The sequence below is a fragment of the Ovis canadensis genome, chromosome 6 (assembly GCF_042477335.2).
Source record: "Ovis canadensis isolate MfBH-ARS-UI-01 breed Bighorn chromosome 6, ARS-UI_OviCan_v2, whole genome shotgun sequence".
Lineage (NCBI taxonomy): Eukaryota > Metazoa > Chordata > Mammalia > Artiodactyla > Bovidae > Ovis > Ovis canadensis.
Window position 1 is genome coordinate 108177693 of NC_091250.1, and position 19808 is coordinate 108197500.

General features: G+C 43.2%; 1 protein-coding gene and 1 long non-coding RNA gene across 3 annotated transcripts in view; one reads left to right on the forward strand and one right to left on the reverse strand.

Annotated features, from left to right (window-relative positions):
• The window catches only part of SHROOM3 (shroom family member 3), a 330073-nt gene that overhangs the window by 275418 nt on the left and 34847 nt on the right, over positions 1-19808 (forward strand). For both annotated transcript variants that reach the window (XM_069594398.1, XM_069594399.1), the window contains one exon: positions 13704-13835. In XM_069594398.1, coding sequence (XP_069450499.1) covers positions 13704-13835 — 132 coding nt within the window. The remainder of the gene's footprint in view (positions 1-13703; positions 13836-19808) is intronic.
• LOC138442668 (uncharacterized) lies at positions 145-2750 on the reverse strand. Its single transcript, XR_011257813.1, has 2 exons — positions 2307-2750; positions 145-1421 (listed from the first exon to the last, which is right to left on the reverse strand). It is a non-coding gene; the product is annotated as an uncharacterized lncRNA (long non-coding RNA).

Consider the following 19808-nt stretch of genomic DNA (forward strand, 5'->3'; position numbering starts at 1 on the left):
GTATATCGTAAGCCCCTCCAATAGTCCACCCATATTCTTTGCTATGCTCTTAGATCTCTGCAATCCACGTTTTACTGATGTAGGACTGAACTTGGAAATTGGTCTGGTTCTCATCCAATTTATTCAGATCTCAAATCCTGCCTGTTCTGCTTTTTTACTTTTTATTTTGAAATAATTTTAGACTCACAGAAAAGCTGTGAAAATAGTACAGAGGTTTTCTATCCACCCATCACCCAGCTTTCTGTAATGTTAATATCTTTTGAAACCACAGTGTAAATATCAAAACTAAGGACTAGTGTTGGTGTAGTACTTCTAACTACAGACTATAACCCTTGATGGACTTTAGTCAGGTATCACCTCCCCCCGACTCGTCCCCCCAATGTCCTTTTTCCATTCCAGGATCCTACATTGTCTTCAGTTGTCATGATCCCTTAGTCTTCTCGAATCCCTGATACTTCCTCAGTCTTTCCTCATCTTTTATGACCTTGACACTTCGTGAAGAGTATGGACCAGTTTTTTTGTCGAATGTTTTCTATTTCGATTTGTCTGGTATCATCTCATGGTTGGATAGAGGTTAAGCATTTTCGGCAAGAATACCACAGAAACGATGTGTCCTTTTTAGGGGGTCATTTCCAGTGTTACGTGGTGTCAATACATGTTATTACTGGTGATGTTAACCTTGGTTACCTTGGTCACCTGGTTAAAGGTGAGATTTCTTCACTGTAAAGTTATTGTTGGTCTTCTTTCAGTTAACACATATCTTGGGTAAGGGGGAGGTAGTTTTGAGGCTTTGCAAAGATCGTTTCTCCTCAAACTATCTCCCACTGATTTTTGGCATCTGTCAAGGGATATTGCCTGTGACAATTATTACTGTAATGTTCTAAAGATGAGTCTGTTTCCTTCATTCCTTTTACCTTTATTAATTAGATGTCTTCTGTAAGGAAGAGCTCTCTTTTCCTCCATTTATTTATTTATTCGACTATGTGTATAAGTAAGAACTCCTTCATATTATGTTATTCTGTGGGTTATTTATTTTATTGCTCAAATTGTTCCAGCTTTGGCCATTAAGAGTTCTTTCAAGTTGGCTGTGGTCTGTTAGTTGTTCAGTCACTCCGTCGTGTCTGACTCTTTGTGACCCCAGGGACTGCAGCATGCCGGGCTTCCCTGTCCTTCACTCTCTCCCAGAGTTAGCTCACATTCATGTCCATTGAGTCAGTGATGCTATCTAACCATCTCACCCTCTGCTACCTGCTTCTCTTCCTGCCCTCAATCTTTGCCAGCATCAGGGTCTTTTCCAGTGAGTTGGCTCTTCACATCAAGTGGCCAGAGTATTGGAGCTTCAGCTTCAGCATTAGTCCTTCCAATGAATATTCAGGGATGATTCCTTTTAGGATTGACTGGTTTGATCTCCTTGCTAAGTCCTGTTTTGAAACAGAGGAAGGGGTGAAACGCTGATGTCTTTAGAGAGAGCAGACATGATGTGCTTATCATCTTAGGAGTCTACAGGTTTTGAGGTGGAAGGTTAGTAGTGGGTAGTGAGCAAGTCTAACTCTTAACAGGCCGTGGAAGCCTACACCAATTTGGAAATTGAAGAGGGCTGGGATCATGTCATGAGCCAATTCCAAGTCCAGGGGGTCATGGATATATATAGCTCCTTTTTCATGGAGAAAATAGAAAGGATTTTCTTGCTTATTTATAAGAGAAAGAACAAAAACTCCCTCCTCCCAGGTATATATAGGAACCCACTAAATCATCAAGTTAAAGAGAAGGTGAAGCTCTTAGTGGTCCAGGGCTTAATATTCTCATTGATCCAGTCCTATTCTTTTCCTGGTTGGATTCCTAATTCTCCTGTCCAGCCTGTCAATAGGAATCCTATAATCTAACTTATCTTGGCAGAACTTCTACCTAAATTCTGTCAAGCCTCAGGCTAGAGTAGTCCAGTGAGTTAGTTCAAGAGACAAAATGTTCCAGCTTAAAACTCAAGATTTTCCAAGCCAGTGCTTTCTCCATAAACATCTCGTCCCCTCCTCACCCTCCACCACCAGTCACCATCATCATTGTAATGACCACCTCATCTAATTAGTAAGTGCTTACCATACGTGAAAGTGAAAGTTCCCTGGTGGCTCAGAGGATAAAGCACCTGCCTGCCATGCGGGAGACCTGGGTTCAATTCCTGGGTTGGGAAGATCCCTTGGAGAAGGAAATGGCAACCCACTCCAGTATTCTCGCCTGGAGAATCCCATGGACAGAGGAGTCCATGGGGTTGCAAAGAGTTGGACACAACTGAGCGAGTTCGCTTCACTTACCATACGTGGTGATATGTGCTCTGTTGAGATGAATGGGCCGTGGAAACTCAGGCTTTGATTCTTTATTCCTTCTCATTTGGGCAGCAAGTTGAGCTCAGCTGGTACTTTACACTTCCATTGGCAGTGAGTTCTGTCCCCATCAGTGTGTCTCAGGAACCTCAGTGGATGTTTGGTATAGGACCTCCTTCAGTAGTCTCCCAAACTGTGGGAAGCTTAATGCCATTAACATGCATTTTTGCAGACAGTGGCATTTTTGGATGTGGAGGAGGGCTTAGGTTCAGCAGAGAAGATCAATTAAAAAGGAAACTTCCTGAGTACAGTGTGATGCCTTTTATCAGCAGATGGTTTCCTTCCTTCTCTCCTCCTCCTGCCCACAGAATAGAATTCTGGCATTCCTGAGCTGCGTGCTGCTGTCTAAGATGCTGGTTCTTCTCAGACGTTACTAAGGGTCAGTTTCTCTTCTTCCCTCTTAGAGAGCAGGAATTGAGTTTTAATTGGCAGTTTACAGAGGTGGCTGGAAATGAGTCCCTCCCACTTGCATGAAGCTTAGTGAGTTCTGGGTAGTTCAAGCTGTCTGATGGGAGATGCTGGCATCATTGAGGAGCCTTGCCAGCCCCAGAAGAAGCAGAAAGAGCAGTAGCAGAGTGCAATGGCTTTATATCCCACTCCTGAGTATGACATGCAGGTGTCCAGAGGGTTGTTATCTAGGATGTTTCTCTTTGCCACAAGGTAAGCCCACGGTTATGTTAGAGTGAGATTTAGAATCTTGCATTGCAGGATTCTCAGCTGACAAGCCTTTCACAGGTGTCTATTGATGTTGTGCTATCTTGTATTAAGTTTAAGCCTGTTTCTCTAAATTGTCATGTAAGTTCTCATTATTTGAGCACCTCTGATTATTCTGTGTACTATCAATAGTCCTGTGTGGGAATTTTCAGTCATTCTCTCTCCGACGTGTATAATCACTGTATTTCTTACGATGTATGCGTTTAGAGTGATTTTTATCTTTTTCAAGTTAGCAATTGCTTTGTGTTGTGTAACTTCATGGTTTTGCTTCCCCATTTCCCCAGGGAATTTCAGAGTAATAATTCCTGTTTCTCACAAGGAATGGCTACTTATCTATGTACTTGTAACCAAGTTCTCTATTCTCTTTGCCAACATTTGTATAAAGAAAAGGAACCTGCAACTATAGTCTCAGTTTTAAAGGAAAGGCGTAGTCTCCTTTGAGTTTGCATGAAAGAAGTGTTTATTGAGATTGCTGAGTGTCCCTTATTGACATCCATCACAATGGAAGGCTTAAATATTTGACTATCTTTTCCTTTATTCACAATAATTCAAATGCAGCTTGTATCCTTATACAATCTTTGATCTGAAATTTTTATTCAGAGCTGTGCCAGTGCTTTGCCTCAGGGATGCTTCTACTTGAAAGAAAATATGATATGGCAAAGAACAGGTGGCTGCACCGGTTGTGGTCTTGTCCTGGATCTCAATGTGACTTGAATATTTATCTATTTTTATTATTGTACCATGTAAAAGGTAAAAAGGAAAATGAACTGCTTAGATTATAAAGCGTGTATATAGAGAGAAGGATCCAGGGCTGGTTTTTCAGGTTTTATTTGGCGTTCTTTCACTTAAAGGTGAATAAGAGAGAGCATTCTTCCAAGTTTTATTATTTTCTCCCCAGAGTGTCAGGTTATGTGTGAATGGTGGTAGCAATTAAATTCCTCCTTGTTGTAAAATTTATCATGGAAATGTTAGCAAGTAGGAACTGAGGGGCTGGAGCAAGTGTTCATAAGGTTTTCAGCCTCTTTGCCTTAAAACTTTCATTATTCTCTTCATTCTAGTTTCAATAATATCTGAAAATTTTAATGAACATTCTTTTCTGGAATGATTTTAAAATATAGATCCTTCTTTTGACCATTGATTAAGGTTCTTATCTAAAATTAATGCTTTCTACTCTTTCGTTTGTTTTATTGTTGCCTTTAATTCCTCATTTTTGTCTTCTTCCTCTAAATAAAGAGAAACTGGTATAGAGAAAAGAAAAACATAATACAACGCATAACACTTACTCCAAAAGAGAATCATGTCTTCAGTGTTGGGACATTTGCAGAGCATTTATTTCTTTTATTTTTTTAATTGACCGGTGTTAAGAAAAAAATCACTACCAAAAGATAAGGCTTCTACCTCACACACACCAAAACCCCTCTTTCCGTGTTTTGGCAAATGAAATTTAATTCATATGTTAGCACTGTATAAAAAATAACTAGCTTGCTTTTGAAATATCTTGGTTGGTATTTGATGTAAAGGGTACCCTTTAAACATATTCTATGGCACAAAGAGGTAGTAGGGAAGAAAAAATTTAACTGGTAGTGTCTGATATCTGAAGTTCCTCCTTCCTTCCTCCAACAAAAAAATGTCTAGTTCCAAGTTGAGAGTTGAGAAGAAGAAATTGTTGTTAATTAGAGCTTATGCTTATCTCTTTATTCTATGCTATTGTATTGTAGTTGTATTTGAAAGGCAAAGAAAAACAAAGATGAATGCTGTTACAGAACAAAGATCCTGTTAGTGTCAACCTCTGCCATCGCTTATAGGCGGACTGTGAAGTGTGGGAAGGAGAGTTGACTTCTGATTTCTCTGTAGATGGCAGAGTTGAGGGGAGGAGAAAGAAAGAGGGCATAGTGAGAAGAGACATTTCAGCATTATCACCCATTGGTGACTAAGTGAAAAACAGCCACCCACCCCCTGGCTAGTCCCTTTTTTATGATAATAGTTTTGTGTGGTCATCAATAAAATTTAAGCTTAAAAATGTTTCAAAATGAAGGGTGAGGAGGAGATAAACTAGTAGTGAAAGGATATTGGAACAGGTGTGGAAGAATGGGGTAAAACTTCTTACAAGAAAAGATTTTGCTTTTACTTTTTACGCAAATTTTAGATGTTAGACTTCACTCTTACTTGTGATTCAGTTGCCAAAGCCAAAAGTCCCCAGGGCATATTATCAGGATGTGACATTTAAAAAGAACTTCTCTTTCCACAAAGGACTGTGTGTTGCTATGGGGTTATATTACCTAACGCATACCTTTCTACCCACTGAGCCACTTTTTAAAGACACAGAGGTTAGGCAGTAATGAAAGCCTTGGAAATGTTTGCTTGTTAGATTTTTCTATGAATCCAAAAAATCTGAAGTATAGCTTTGAGGAGCCCAGTAGTCACAGAACCTAGAGGTGAGGGATGCTGAAAAGGGCTAAAGGATATCTCAAAAGCAATGCCCTTGCCAAAGAACAATTGCCACCTTTTTTTTTTTAATATTTTGGAAGATGATGGGTTTTGTGTTTGAGGTACATCATTTTCCCATAAACTGGAAATGCCTGAAAAGCCATTTTTGTTCAAATACAAATAATCGATTCTTCTATACTAAGGAAGATATGATCTCCTCTAAGAATCACTTGCACGGTGACATTTAATTATTCATGTTATTTGTCTCCTCAGAAAAGGGCTTCCCTGCTGGTGTAGAGGTTAAAGCGTCTGCCTGCAATGTGGGAGACCTGGGTTTGATCACTGGGTTGGGAAGATCCCCTGCAGAAGGAAATGGCCGCCCACCCCAGTATTCTTGCCTGGAGAATCCCATGGGCAGAGGCGTCCGGTGGGCTACAGTCTATGGGGTCGCAAAGAGTCAGCATGCCTGAGCAACTGAAAGCAGCCGCAGCAGAGCACCACATAACTCTCCTATTGTGAAGGGAGAGAAAGGGATCTGCTTCTATTTGTTTGTATTTGGGTAACAAATCCCTAGAAAAGATAGATAAGAAATTAACCACAGAGATTAGCTGGAGGGAGAAGAGAAATGGGTGGAGAGGGCTGGGAGCAAGAGTGAGACTGCATAAGTGTCCTACATCATAGAGGATAAAGGTTACGTGAGAAAATATGTCAAGTGCCCAGAATGATACTTGGCACTCAGTAGGCACTGAAGTATTTTTTGAGTGAATGAGTAATACTCTGACTCTGTTTAATACTTTTTCTCCCATTCAAGGCTCCCCAGTAGGATTATAAACTCCTTGCGGCCATCTGTGACCTCCCTGAGGTCCCGTTGTACTACATCAAGGTGGTGGTGGTGTTCAGTCGCTCAGTCGTGTCCAACTCTTTGCACAAAGAGGGGTCTGCAGCACTCCAGGCTTCCCTGTCCTTCACTGTCTCCCAGAGTTTGCTCAAATTCATGTCCATTGAGTCAGCGATGCCATCCAACCATCTTATCTTCTGTTGCCGTTTTTGCCTCTCCTCAGTCTTTCCCAGCATCAGGGTTATTTCCTAGTGAGTCGGCTCTTCACATCAGGTGGCCAAAGTATTGGAGCTTCAGCTTCAGCATCAGTCCTCGCAATGAATATTCAGGATTCATTTCCTTTAGGATTTACTGGTTTGGTCTCCTTGCAGTCCAAGGGACTCGCGAGAGTCTTCTCCAGCACCACAGTTTGAAAGCATCATTCTTTGGTGCTAGCCTTCTTTATGATCCCGCTCTCGCATCCATATATGACTACTGGAAAAAAGGCAGGTTAGGTGGCCTGGTATCCCCATCTCTTTAAGAATTTTCCACAGTTTGTTGTGATCCACACAGTCAAATACTTTAGCATAGTCAATTGGCAGATGCTTTTCTGGAATTCTCTTGCTTTTTCTATGGTCCAGTGGATACTGGCAGTTTGATCTCTGGTTCCTCTGCTTTTTCTAAATCCAGCTTGTACTTCTGGAAGTTCTCAGCTCACATACTGTTGAAGCCTGGCTTGAAGGACTTTGAGCATTACCTTGCCAGCATATGAAATGAGGGAAACTGTGCAATAGTTTGAACATTCTTTGGCATTGCCCTTCTTCAGGATTTTAATGAAAATTGACCTTTTCCAGTCCTGTGGCCACTGCTGAGTTTTTCAAATTTGCTGGCATATAGAGTGCAGCACTTTAACAGCATCATCTTTTTTGGATTTGAATAGCTCAGCTTGAATTCCATAATCTCAACTAGCTTTGTTCCTAGTAATGCTTCCTAAGGCCCATTTGACTTCACACTCCAGAATGACCACACCATCGTTGTTATCTAGGTCACTAAGCTCTTTTTTGAGTAGTTTTTCTATGTATCCTTGCCACCTCTTCTTAATCTCTTCTGCTTCTGTTAGGTCCTTGCTGTTTCTGTCCTTTATTGTACCCATCTTTGCATGAAATGTTCCCTTGGTATCTCTTATTTTCTTGAAGTGATCCCTAGTCTTTCTCATTCTGTTCTTTTCTTCTATTTCTTTGCATTGTTCACTTAAGAAGGCTTTCTTATCTCTCCTTGCTGTTCTTTGGAATTCTGCATTCAGTTGGGTATTTCTTTCCCTTTCTCCTTTGCCTTTCACTTCTCTTCTTTTCTCAGCTATTTGTAAGGCCTCCTCAGACAACGTCTTTGCCTTCTTGCATTTCTTTTTCTTTGGGATAGTTTTGGTCACTGCCTCCTATACAGTGTTACAAATTTCTGTCCATAGTTCTTCAGGCACTCTATCATATCTAATCCTTTGAATCTATTTGTCACTATTTCCTCTTCTACTGTATAATCATAAGGGATTTGATTTAGGTCATACCTGAATGGCCTAGTGGTTTCCCCTACTTTCTTCAAGTTAAGTTTGAATTAAATTGAATGAAAACCACAGTCACAGCAAGGTAGAAGGCACATGGAAGGAGATGAGTGAATACTGCTCGAAAGACATGAACTAATTTACTGTAAATTTCTCCAAAACATGCTTTGCATTCATATCTCTCTGTGTGTTAGGACAAAATCATCTAAGAAGGACATTATGTCACTTGCCTAGTTCCAGTTTCATCAGCCTACCCATCCCACGCAATGAAGCTTCCTTGTTTGTGGTTAGGAATGCAACACAAGGGCTTTGTTTGAATTACACCCACACACAAAACTTAGTTTGCTCAATTTTAAAATTAAATGGTCCTCTGACTCTTATTGATATGCTCATGATGTAATGTGCTTTAGGAAAATGTTTCCTTATCTTCTTTAAGATCAAAATGATCCTAAAACGTAAAGCATGCTGTGCTCTTTAGGAATGCTTATTAAATTACTTGCATCATTGAAAAGGTCAATAAACCGCTGTTTGACTTTTTTGGTTATCTCCAGGTACACTGAATTTTATTTTTAAAATGAGTTTTTAATACTTGGCTTTTTAATAGGTAACACATGTACATGGTATACAATTCAAAAGTTACAAAAGGAAATACCTGAAAAATAAATGTTTCTCCCCAGAGGCAGTCATTGATTGGTTCTAGTTTCTCAAGAATTCTTCTAGAAATATTCTTTGCATTAATAAACAGAAGAATGTTTTCCCCCATGTTCAGCAGCATACTGTATGCACAGTTTTGTGTCTTAATTTTGTCCTTTTACCATATATTTTAGAGCTATTTCCAAGTCAACATGTATAGAACTACTCAGTTCTTTTAATGGCTACATGCATCTTCCATTGTCTGGAGGTACCACATTGACTTAACTGGCCTGCTGTTGATGAGCATTTAGGCTGTGTTTCAATCTTTTGATGAATATGTTACTTAAAAATTATCTTGCTGAATATTACCAAATTGCTCTTTATTCAGACGCCCAATGTTGGTGGGCTGTATTTTGGTCATCTTTTTCATTGTTCTTTTTCCTCACGTCATCTCTAAAATGCATATTTTGGAAGACTGTTGTAAAACAAAGATTTATCTCTGAAACCTCCCAACATATGTTCTGCATCCAAATGAAAGGGCTGTGTTTTTCAGGACCTGTTGATTTGTTTATTTCACAAACATCCTGTTCTTAGTGTGTTACAACTGTGATGAAATCTACACACCTTCCCCACACACACTTCCACCCCTGAAAGTGAAAGTCGCTCAGTCCTGTCCAACTCTTTGTGACCCCATGGACTATACAGTCCATGGAATTCTCCAGGCCGGAATACTGGAGTGGGTAGCCTTCCCCTTCTCCAGGGGATCTTCCCAACCCAGGGATCAAATCCAGGTCTCCCACATTGCAGGTGGATTCTTTACCAGCTGAGCCACAAGGGAAACTCCCACCCTTAATCCAAGGCAAACAGTCAACCTCTGCAATCTACTCTGGAGAAGTGTCTTCCCAAGTTGAGTGTCCTGTCTTGGCATTGCAACTCTTGGGCACTTTATCTTCACTGTAAGAATTATTTCTTTACAGTTTATTATTTATTAGAGAAATACTTCATTTGGTCCCCCCACCAGAGTATAAGCTTAAGAGCAGAGAACATATCTTAGTTATTAAATCCTTTCAGTATCATTAGTTCAGTTTCAGCGCTTCAGTCCTCACCTGTCATGCCCCTTGATCCCCACCCACTGCATCGAGCCTCTCGCTCGGCCCTCTAGAGGACAGTGAGTGTGAAATTCAGTCCTTTCAGCTGTCCTCTCACCCTCTTTCATTATGAGCACCACCACCTGACCTCCTCCTTTCTCATCCCAGTGGATCTGGCTTCTCTTCCACATAAAGTCACGCCTTTCATGTCCTTCATGCCCTTCATGTGCTCTGGAATGCTGTCCTTTCCTATTTCCTCATGAGTCTTAAGGAGCGGCAGCCTCTCTTCAGCTGCACATACATCCATGCCCTGTCTCATATAGACTTGCTCGTACTTCTCATCATTTAAAATAAAACAGCAAGAACACTCCTTGGCTCCCTCTAGCCTTCTAGCTGTTCTGTTCAGTCGTGTCTGACCCTTTGTAACTCATGGACTGTAGCCTGCCAGGCTCCTCTGTCCATGGAATTCTCCAGTCAAGAATCCTGGAGTGAGTAGCCATTCCCTTCTCTAGGGGATCTTCCCAACCAGGGATCGAACCCACGTCTCTTGCATTGACCCTGAGCCACTAAGGAAGCCCCAGCCTTCTACCTACCACCCTGTTTATCTCCTTTAGAGCCAAGTTCTTTAAAGAATTACCTCCCCTTGCCATCTCCATCTTCTCTCTCACTCACCTCTTCAGTTCAGTCACTCAGTCTTGTCCAACTCTTTGCGACCCCATGAATCACAGCATGCCAGGCCTCCCTGTCCATCAACTCCTGGAGTTCACCCAAACTCACGTCCATCAAGTCGGTGATGCCATCCAGCCATCTCATCCTCTGTCGTCCCCTTCTCCTGTCCTCAATCCCTCTCAGCATCAGGATCTTTTCCAGTGAGTCAACTCTTTGCATGAGGTGGCCAAAGTATTGGAGTTTCAGCTTTAGCATCACTCCTTCCAATGAACACCCAGGACTGATCTCCTTCAGAATGGACTGGTTGGATCTCCTTATAGTCCAAGGGCCTCTCAAGAGTCTTCTCCAACACCACAGTTCAAAAGCATCAATTCTTTGGCGCTTAGCTTTCTTCACAGTCCAACTCTCACATCCATACATGACCGCTGGAAAAACCATAGCCTTGACTAGACAAACCTTTGTTGGCAAAGTAATGTCTTTGCTTTTGAATATGCTGTCTAGGTTGGTCATAACTTTCCTTCCAAGGAGTAAGCGTCTTTTAATTTCATGGCTGCAGTCAGTATCTGCAGTGATTTTGGAGCCCCCAAAAATAAAGTCTGACACTGTTTCCACTGTTCCCCTATCTATTTCCCATGAAGTGATGGGACCAGATGCCATGATCTTCGTTTTCTGAATGTTGAGCTTTAAGCCAGCTTTTTCACTCTCCACTTTCACTTTGATCAGGAGGCTTTTTAGTTCCTCTTCACTTTCTGCCATAAGGGTAGTGTCATCTGCATATCTGAGGTGATTGACATTTCTCCCGGCAATCTTGATTCCAGCTTGTGCTTGTTCCAGCCCAGCATTTCTCATGATGTACTCTGCATAGAAGTTAAATAAGCAGGGTGACAACATGCAGCCCTGACGTACTCCTTCACTCCCCTCTTACCTGATCCTACTTAGGCCTTTTCCCTGTCATTCCGTCGAAGAGACTTATCAGCCATCAAGTCAAGTCAGTTGGAATGCTTGGCAGTTCCTTGTCCTTGCTCTCCCCACCCTCTCCCTGGGGGATTCTGTGAAACTCCCACGCCCTCCTGGTTTTCCTCCTGCTCCTCTGGAAGCCTCTTGATAGCCCCCTCCAGCCCCCTTCCACCCCCAAATTGGGACAGTTCTCAGAGGCTTATCTTTAAGGGACTCCCTTTCAGTCTCCTAGACGCTCTGCCCAGGCAGCTTATCTTTTCTCAAAGGCCATGTGTTTCGTGCCTCCTCAGTTTCTACCTCTAGCCCAGACGCCAGTCCTGTGGCTCCCACTGCCTCCTGTCCCCAACTGCAACCCCGCAGGCGCCTCACATTGCGTACCCCACTGTCTCCCTCCTTCCGCACTCTGTTCCCACCCCTCATCTCACAGTTCTTTATATAGATGAGGAATACTACCATCCTAGCTCAGGCTACAAACGTAAAGGGCATCCTTCCCCCTGGACTGCACTCTTCTGCGCCAGCCACATCCAGGTGCTCACCAGGCTGGGCATTAGATCTGTTGTCTGTCTAAGTTCACTGCTCCTGCCTTAGTGCTGGGTCTTTATTTAATCTCTTACCTTGGGCAGTCCAACAGCCTCCAATCCTCTCTCTCTCTCTCTCTCAAATTTATTTTCATTATTGGCGGTATCTTCCTGAAACTCAAATTTGAACATGGCCCTCCTTGGCTCAGGTTCTTCAGTGGCCTCCAGTTCCATAGGGTACTGTCTGTTGCCTTCAGTGAGGCCGGTTGAGATCTGGATCCTCTTCGTCTTCGTCTGCTGCCTTCCCCTCACTCATCATCTAGTCTCCACTTATGTAAGCTGTTTGTACCACGTTCTTCTGTATTTTCGTGCATCTGCCATGCTGGCTCTTCCAGGTGGATGTGCTTCCCTTCCATTTCCCACCCCCTTCCATCTGGAGAAATCTTCCATGGCTTAGTTAACGGAAACCCCCAGTGATTCCCTCTCCTGAGTTCACCGAGCACCTTGTACAGATCTCTATCAGGGACCCCATCTCAGTGTGTCACAGTGGTGTGCTTGGCTGTCTCTTCTACCCTGTGAACTATCTGGGTCTAATGATGCTTTGTAACCCGAGCGCCAGCATAATGGCTGCCATGTAGAAAGTGTCTGTGGATGCCCCTTGAATGAAAGGGAAGGAAATTGGAGAGAGGTCTGGACAGCTTACATTGAAAACAGCAGTTCCCAACCTTTTTGGCACCAGGGACCAGTTTTGTGGAAGACAGTTTTTCCCCAAGTAATTGGGGGTAGGGGGTGGTTTCAGGATGATTCCAGCACATTACATTTATTGTGTACTTGATTTCTATGACTATTCCATTGTGATACATAATGAGATAATTACACAGCTCACCGTAATGCAGAATCAGGCTGTAATGCAAGCAGTGGGAAGCAGCTGTAAACACAGGTGAAGCTTTGCTTGTTCACACGCCCCTCACCAGCTGCCATGTGGCCTGGCTCTTAACAGGTCATGGACCAGTAACCAGTCCATGGCCTGGGGGTTCGGGACCCTTGATTTAAAAGAGAGCCTACTGTTGTCTTTAAAAGCACAAAGATATTTTTTTTTTTTCACTTAATCTAGATGAGAGAGTTCCACTGATCTTCATTGTTCTCTGCACAGCCTCCTTTCCTGCTTCAGAGTCTGTTGCAAGGTGTCTGCTCCTTCCTGAAGGAGGTGTACCAGCTGATATTAAGCCTGGGTAGCTCCATGCTATTTCAGGGCACCTCCTCTCTTCTTGCCATTGAGATGTCAGTCTAGAAATCCCTGAAGTCAGTGGTGAACATTATCTCACTTTTTTTGCCGAAAATAAAGTTCAGCCACTCTGTGACTCTGAACCTGTACAATAGTGTAATCCTCCCTACCAAATTCAACCTCCAGCCTTGCAGTCTGAAGAACACCCACTTTTCCCCTTCAGCTTTGTCAGTTCTGTGTGTACTTAGGGCTTATCTTGGCTATTGTGAGTAATGCTGCAGTGAACACGGGAGTACTGATACCCCTTTACGGTCCTGATTCCAGTTTCTTTGGATAAATACCCAGTCATGGGATTGCTGGATCCTATCGTAGCTCTATTTTACATTTTTTTAAGGAAACGCCATACTGTTTTCCATAGTGGCTGCACCAGCTTGCACTCTCAACAGTGCACAAGGGTTTATGCAGGAATTCTTTAAGTTTGCAATATTTGTATGTAACTGAAATCATGTCAAAATGAAAAGGAAAATAAAAATAATAAAGCAGAAAAAAAAAAAACCACAATGGTTGGTAAGAGAAATGAACAGTAAGATGTTTTCCAGTATTTACTCGACTGTGTTCCATCTCTGAGATACAGCATTCTCTGCTTTCAAGTCCATAAATCTCGCTGGTGAAGAAGTCAGCGGAGACTGCTCCTAACGCAGGGTCCCTGTGCTATGCCTCCCCAGACGCACTGAACCTGCAGGCCGGCCTCACTCTTGGCACTCGACCAAACTTGGGGAGAACCAACCCGATGCCAGCATGATGCAGATATCTCAGGGCACGATTGGCACGCCTTGGCCCCAGAGCTACCATTCCAGGTAAGTGACCACAGCTGAGACCTGGGGGTGGGGGTGGGGTTTGCTTTCAAATGCCCTGTTCCCAGAAAGGATTGTTTTCTTTTACTCACCCCAAGTATAAAGTCTCCCTACCCACTATCCGCATCCTCTTAAAAGCCCTGACGCATATATGAGTCATCACCTTCTGGGCTAGACTAGCGTGGAGAGAGGCCAGGGTTATTTTGAACAATGACTAGCCATTTGAGATATTTATGGGGTTTATTGATCCTCAATCAGACCTTTCTCAATTACACACTATAGCAGAAAAACTGACGGCTCCCTCCCTTGATGCTTCACATCCTTTCTTTTAGTCAAATATGTATCTATTTTTTATCTGAATGGTTTTATTTGGTATTTGAACTTCCCACGTGGTTTTTCTCTCTCTGTTAAAGCCAGTTATCCAACTTAGCTCCAATCAAAGCAGTTAACACACTGAGGACTGTTCAGTATGTACATCATCTCATGCGGTCCTTCGTATGCACCCTTGAAACAGATATAGTCTTCTTGACTCCATTTCATAGGACAGGATGTTGAAGCTGGAGGGATGGGTTTGTCCAGGCTCAAACATCTGCTCAGTACCTGAGTCATGAATCAAATCCAAGCCAGGTTTCAAAGCCATTGCCCATAACCTCATATACTTCCTCTATACTAGCTATATGAGTCATCTTTCTTCTGCTTGTCTTATTGCTCCAGCAGCAAGGTCCAGTCAGGAAAAAGCAGAGCCATCACGAGTGATGCAGGGGAAGGGATTTATTATAGTAATCAGACCTGACACAATTGAAGGGGACTGAGGAGAAGGGAGCCAAGCTTGACCTCCCCCCCGCCAGACCTATTAAAGAATGAAGTCGGGACAGCCCTGCATTTACTACAGACTCAGAGCCATGCAAATTGGAGTCCATCTTCTGACGCCAGGGAGGCAGGCCCTGTTGCTTACTACTTTTTGGAAGTACGTGGATACAGGTTATAGTAGGGAGGCAGGGGGGCTTCCCACATGGTGCCAGTGGTAAAGAATCCGCCTGCCAATGCAGGAGACACAGGACACGCAGATTCAGTTCCTGGGTTGGGAAGATCCCCTGCAGAAGGAAATGGCAACCCACTCATATTCTTGCCTGGATAATCCATGGGCAGGGAATTTTGTAGGCTACAGTCCATGGGATCATAAAGAATCGGACACAGAGTGGCCAGGCACAAAGTGCTGGTCAGTATCGGGGAGGGGAGGATGTTGCTGGAAGGATTACTTAACAAACAGATGGTGGCTATGCATTTGGCGAGGCCAAGACTCAGAACCCCCATGACCCACATCTGCTCAGATCAAGGGCCAAATAAATCCTAGAGCTCTGACTGGTGGGCATGGCCTGTTAGGATACTTTTTGGTTGCCCTCCTCTTTGGTTGCTCTCCTCGTTACAGACACTCCTTTCCCTTGCCCACAGCCCTCCCCATAACCCTGAAAAAATTTCACCATCTGAACCCTGTGTGCTCCAGGAACACAGCCCCAGCAGGGCCCACATGCCATGCAGGCACAGTGCTTTTGCTCTGTGGGCATGGCCGTGTTACAGGCTTTTAGAAGGTTAAATGCGGAGGCCCAACTGTGGAAGGGACACCAGATGGTGAGGTACTTGGGCGTATAAATCAGACCTCAGTTTCAATCTCAATTTCATTACCTACTGCATAAGCTTGAGCAAAGCACTTAACCTCTTTGATCTTGGTTTCTTTGTCTGTAAAATGAAATTAATAATATATATCTCATTGGATCATAGTGAGGATTAAACAAAGTAACATATGTAAGACAGTGTAGTTCCTGGAACATAGTGAGCACTCAGTAATTATGAAAAGCAATTATAATAATTAAGACTGAAAACTTGTCAGAGACACAGTGAAACAATAACGAATGAGGTTAATGGCATGAACCAGTACACATTTATAAAATGCAAGAGTGTATTAACAGGGTGTACCCCTCCTAACCACTAACCTTTGTTGATGTTCAGTTGCTAAGTTGTGTCCCACTGTTTGTGACTGCATGTCAGACCCCATATTGGAGCCTGCCAAGCTCCTCTGTCCATGGAATTCTCCAGGCAAGAACTCTAGAGTGGGTAGCCATTCCCTTCTCCAAGGAATCTTCCCAAACCAGGGATCAAACCCAGGTCTCCTGCATTTCAGGCGGATTATTTACCACTGAGCCAGCAGGGAAGCCCATTAACCTTAGGAGGCCCTTAAATCTGAAGTCATACTGTGACCTAAATATACACTGGGCTGAAGGCAGAAATAAGACAGCTGCAATTGGTGCCTAGAATCACTGCCCACAGTAACTATGGTGAGCTCCCAGAGGCCCCAGGAGTGTGGCAGTGTTGACATCAGGAGTGCAATATTCTTCAGGCTCTGCTTTTCCACTTGCTGTTTCTTCCTCACTCCAACCTCCAGAAGGGTTTAGGCAGGTGGAGCCTGCACTGTACCTACCACTCTGCCCTCTACTGCAAGCTTCAGAGCAGCCTTCCCTGACACAATGACTATCAACACAAAAGCTCTGGGTGGGGTACAGGAGGAGAAGGAAAAGCTTGGATTACCCCCAAATGACACATACATGCGGATTTTCTTCTACCCCAGCTCAAAGCATCCTGTGGTCTGTTCATTCCATGCTTCGGGTTCGCAGCTCTGAGTTCTGCTCATAGGGGGCTGCCCTTTGGCAGCTGTAGCTGGAGAAGCTCTCCTGGTACATTTCTGAGGGGCACAGTGGCATCTGGTGGTCTGGTGGGCAGCATCCCTGTGACAGCCTTCACACAGCCTCAGTCCTAAATATGTGGATCTGCTTCTCATTAAGAAGCACGAAAAGGAGAGGGAGCTCAAGGGATGGGGAGGGGCAGGAGAGAGGGAGAGAGACATTCAAAGAGACAGAAGATACGTAATTTTCACTGCCTGCAAACTGGCTCAGATCTGGAATTTCACTGAAACTGTGTTCCAGCTGCTTTCTGTCAGATCCTTGTCACTGTCTTTCTGCTGTCCTACAGAAATCTCACAATGGTCCTAAAATATTAGGACTTCTAAAGTACATAGTACTTTAGAAAAAAACCTCCAAAAAATCCTGTAGTCTAGTCCCCTCCCGAGAGGCTGAAATAACACCATCAGAATACTAAAGAACCAGCCCATGCTCATTGATTCTTCCTCTAACAAATATGTATGGAATACCTACTATGTCTGAGATAATTTTTAGTTATTGAGAGTGCAAGACTGAGCAAGACATCAAAAGGTAGTATTCATTGTTTCTCCAGGTATGTTCCGTGGAGTAATAATCCATTAGATGCTCCTTGGGGAAAACTTTCTAGGGTCATGTAAGTTTAGAAATCACTGCTTGGGACTTCCCTGGTGATCCAGTGGTTAAGACTTTGCCTGCCAGTGCAGGAGTGACGGTTTAACCCCGGGTCAGAGAACATGTGGGATATTACCCACATGCCTTGTAGCCAAAAAAATCAAAATACGAAACAGAAAGACTTTAAATGCAATAAAGACTTTAAAAATGGTCTACATTAAAAAAAACTTAAAGCACTGCTTAGTATATTTGCCTTGCAGAATATCACATGAACAAATTTATTAAGGACTCGGATGTCTTAAATTGCAGTTATTTACCTTATCTAGCCCAGTATTTTCCAGACATACTTTTTCATCTGAGGAATTAATTAATGTTCTGGGAGTACACTTTAGGAAATGTTTTCATATAATTGTTTTGTGCTCTTTGTTGTGTTTTAAGTATTTAGAAAATACTTTTAAACAGAGGTGATGTAATGTCAAGTAGTAGTAAGTGCTGTGAAGATAATAAAGCAGAGTAGCAAGAAATAAGGAGAGAGGAGGTACTTTTAAGATAGTGAATTTTAAGGAAGTCTTCTCCGATACAGTCATGAATAAAGGAAGGGAGTGAGCCAGGTGAAGAGCATTCCTTATGGTGGGAACAGTGAGTACAAAGGCCCTGAGTCCCTCATGTGGGGACGTATTATCATGGGTTTGAGAGGCCATCAGTGACCATTATGCCAGAGTGCAGTGAGCAAGCGGGAGAGCAATGGGAAACAAGGGTAGAGAAGTCATCAGACCACAGTGAGAACTCTGACTTGCTTGACACACTCATCTTGAGAGTAAGGATGTCTCTGTGTGGGCTGGAGCTGCTGCGGGATTGAAGACCTGCATGTCAGGTTCTTGTCAGCCATTTGTAAGAGTGCCATCTTGGAAGCAGGAATGGCAGGGGTAATCAGAATTACTGCTTCCTGAATGTGGTAGAAGAACTTTTCCTAGAGGGTGATGTCAGGGCACTCCATGGCATGGCATAGGTCACTGGGTCTTAGTCCCCAGGCAGCTGGGAAATGAGAATTTGGGGAGACAGAGCCCTCCCTGAGTAGCAGTGAAGAGTAAGAATGGTCCTCATGGGATGCATTCCATCTGAGGATTGGTGGGTTAAGTGTCCTTTGGCTGCAAGACGGAACCCACTCTACCCTTGCTCTGCTTGGCTCGAGATATGTTTACCAGTGAGTTCATAGTTCTAGATCCATCTGTGTTTTGCGATGGCATTTCCTCCCATTCAGTAGTGTTTCAGTTAACCCATCAGTTTATTCACTTTGATTTTTTTTTTCACATGTTACTAAATTAGATCTGGATTATCCTTTTAGTGAAAGACTGCTAAAATTCTTAGCAGTCGGGAGGAGGATTAAGTAGTGTCTACCACCTGCATGGAGTTGGTGAGCAAAAACAGCCCTTGTGGGATCTACTGCTTCTGTGTCCCCTCGGAGTATTAACTCCGAGTCTTCTGTTAGAGGAGATAAACAGGAGCACAAGTGGGTCATAGGGGATTATTCTCAGTCACGTCATGTGCATTTTCAGCACATCCTCTTCATTTGGGGGTGGGGGGTAAAGGCTGGTAGTGACATATGCCTTGACATGGAGTGCCAGGACTGGCTTCCCTAATCTGGTTGGGATTAACCCTTCCTTCCTCCTTGAATTTATACCTGTCCCTGCCAGAGCAAGATGTTCCATTCAGTAAGTTTACTTGCCCTGAAAAAGAAATATTATTTGGGGCGGGAAATTGCTGAAAATGTAATCTTCTTTTCCTTGAATTCTGCTCCAGTTTTGACTCAGAATCTGATCCTTCTAGTCTCTTCCCGTATACTCTGGAGACAGTCCAGCAAAGCATTATCACCTACTCAGCCATGAAGACACCATATTTACTTACACAAGATCTAGAAATATAATAATAGCTCCATGGATTTTAATAGTGTTTAAATGCCTATTCATTTAAAAATGAAAAGCTTCAGGCAAGAACTCTTCGTTTTCTTTATTCTTTTTGTGACCCTATGGACTGTAGCCCACCATGCTTCTCTGTCCATGGGATTTTCCAGGCAAGAATCCTGGAGTGGGTTGTCGTTTCCTCCTCCAGGGAATCTTCCTGACCCAAGGATCGAACCTGTGTCTCCTGCATTGCAGGCAGATTCTTTACTGCTGAGCCATCAGGGAAGCCCTCTTTAGAGAACAGTGAATCACAAATGTTTGAACTATTGAGACTGCTGTTTGATTTTTGAGCTACTTATTCCTTCCTATATCTCTCTTCTCTCTTGCCCACCATGCTGGGTGAAGTATATTTGGGGTTTATAATTAAAGTTAGCTATAAGTAATTCTGTTTTATGGCAACTTTTTGGAGGAGCTAGTGAAGGAGGGTCTTACAGTCCAGCATATGAGGCTTTGCCCGGACTCTGAGAAGCTGTCCATGGGTGATGGTCTCCCAGTACCTCAGAGCCTCCCGTGATTAAGACTTCTTATCCATCCTGCCTCTCCTCTCTCATCCACTTTTTCTAGTTCTCAATTTTTCTCAGTATTCTCTCATTCAGTTTTGTGTTTGGTTTTCTTACCACAAACAAATTGTCTCTTGTACAGTGGAAATTCCAGGACGATTGCCAGGGAGTAGCCCTTCAACTCCATAAAAA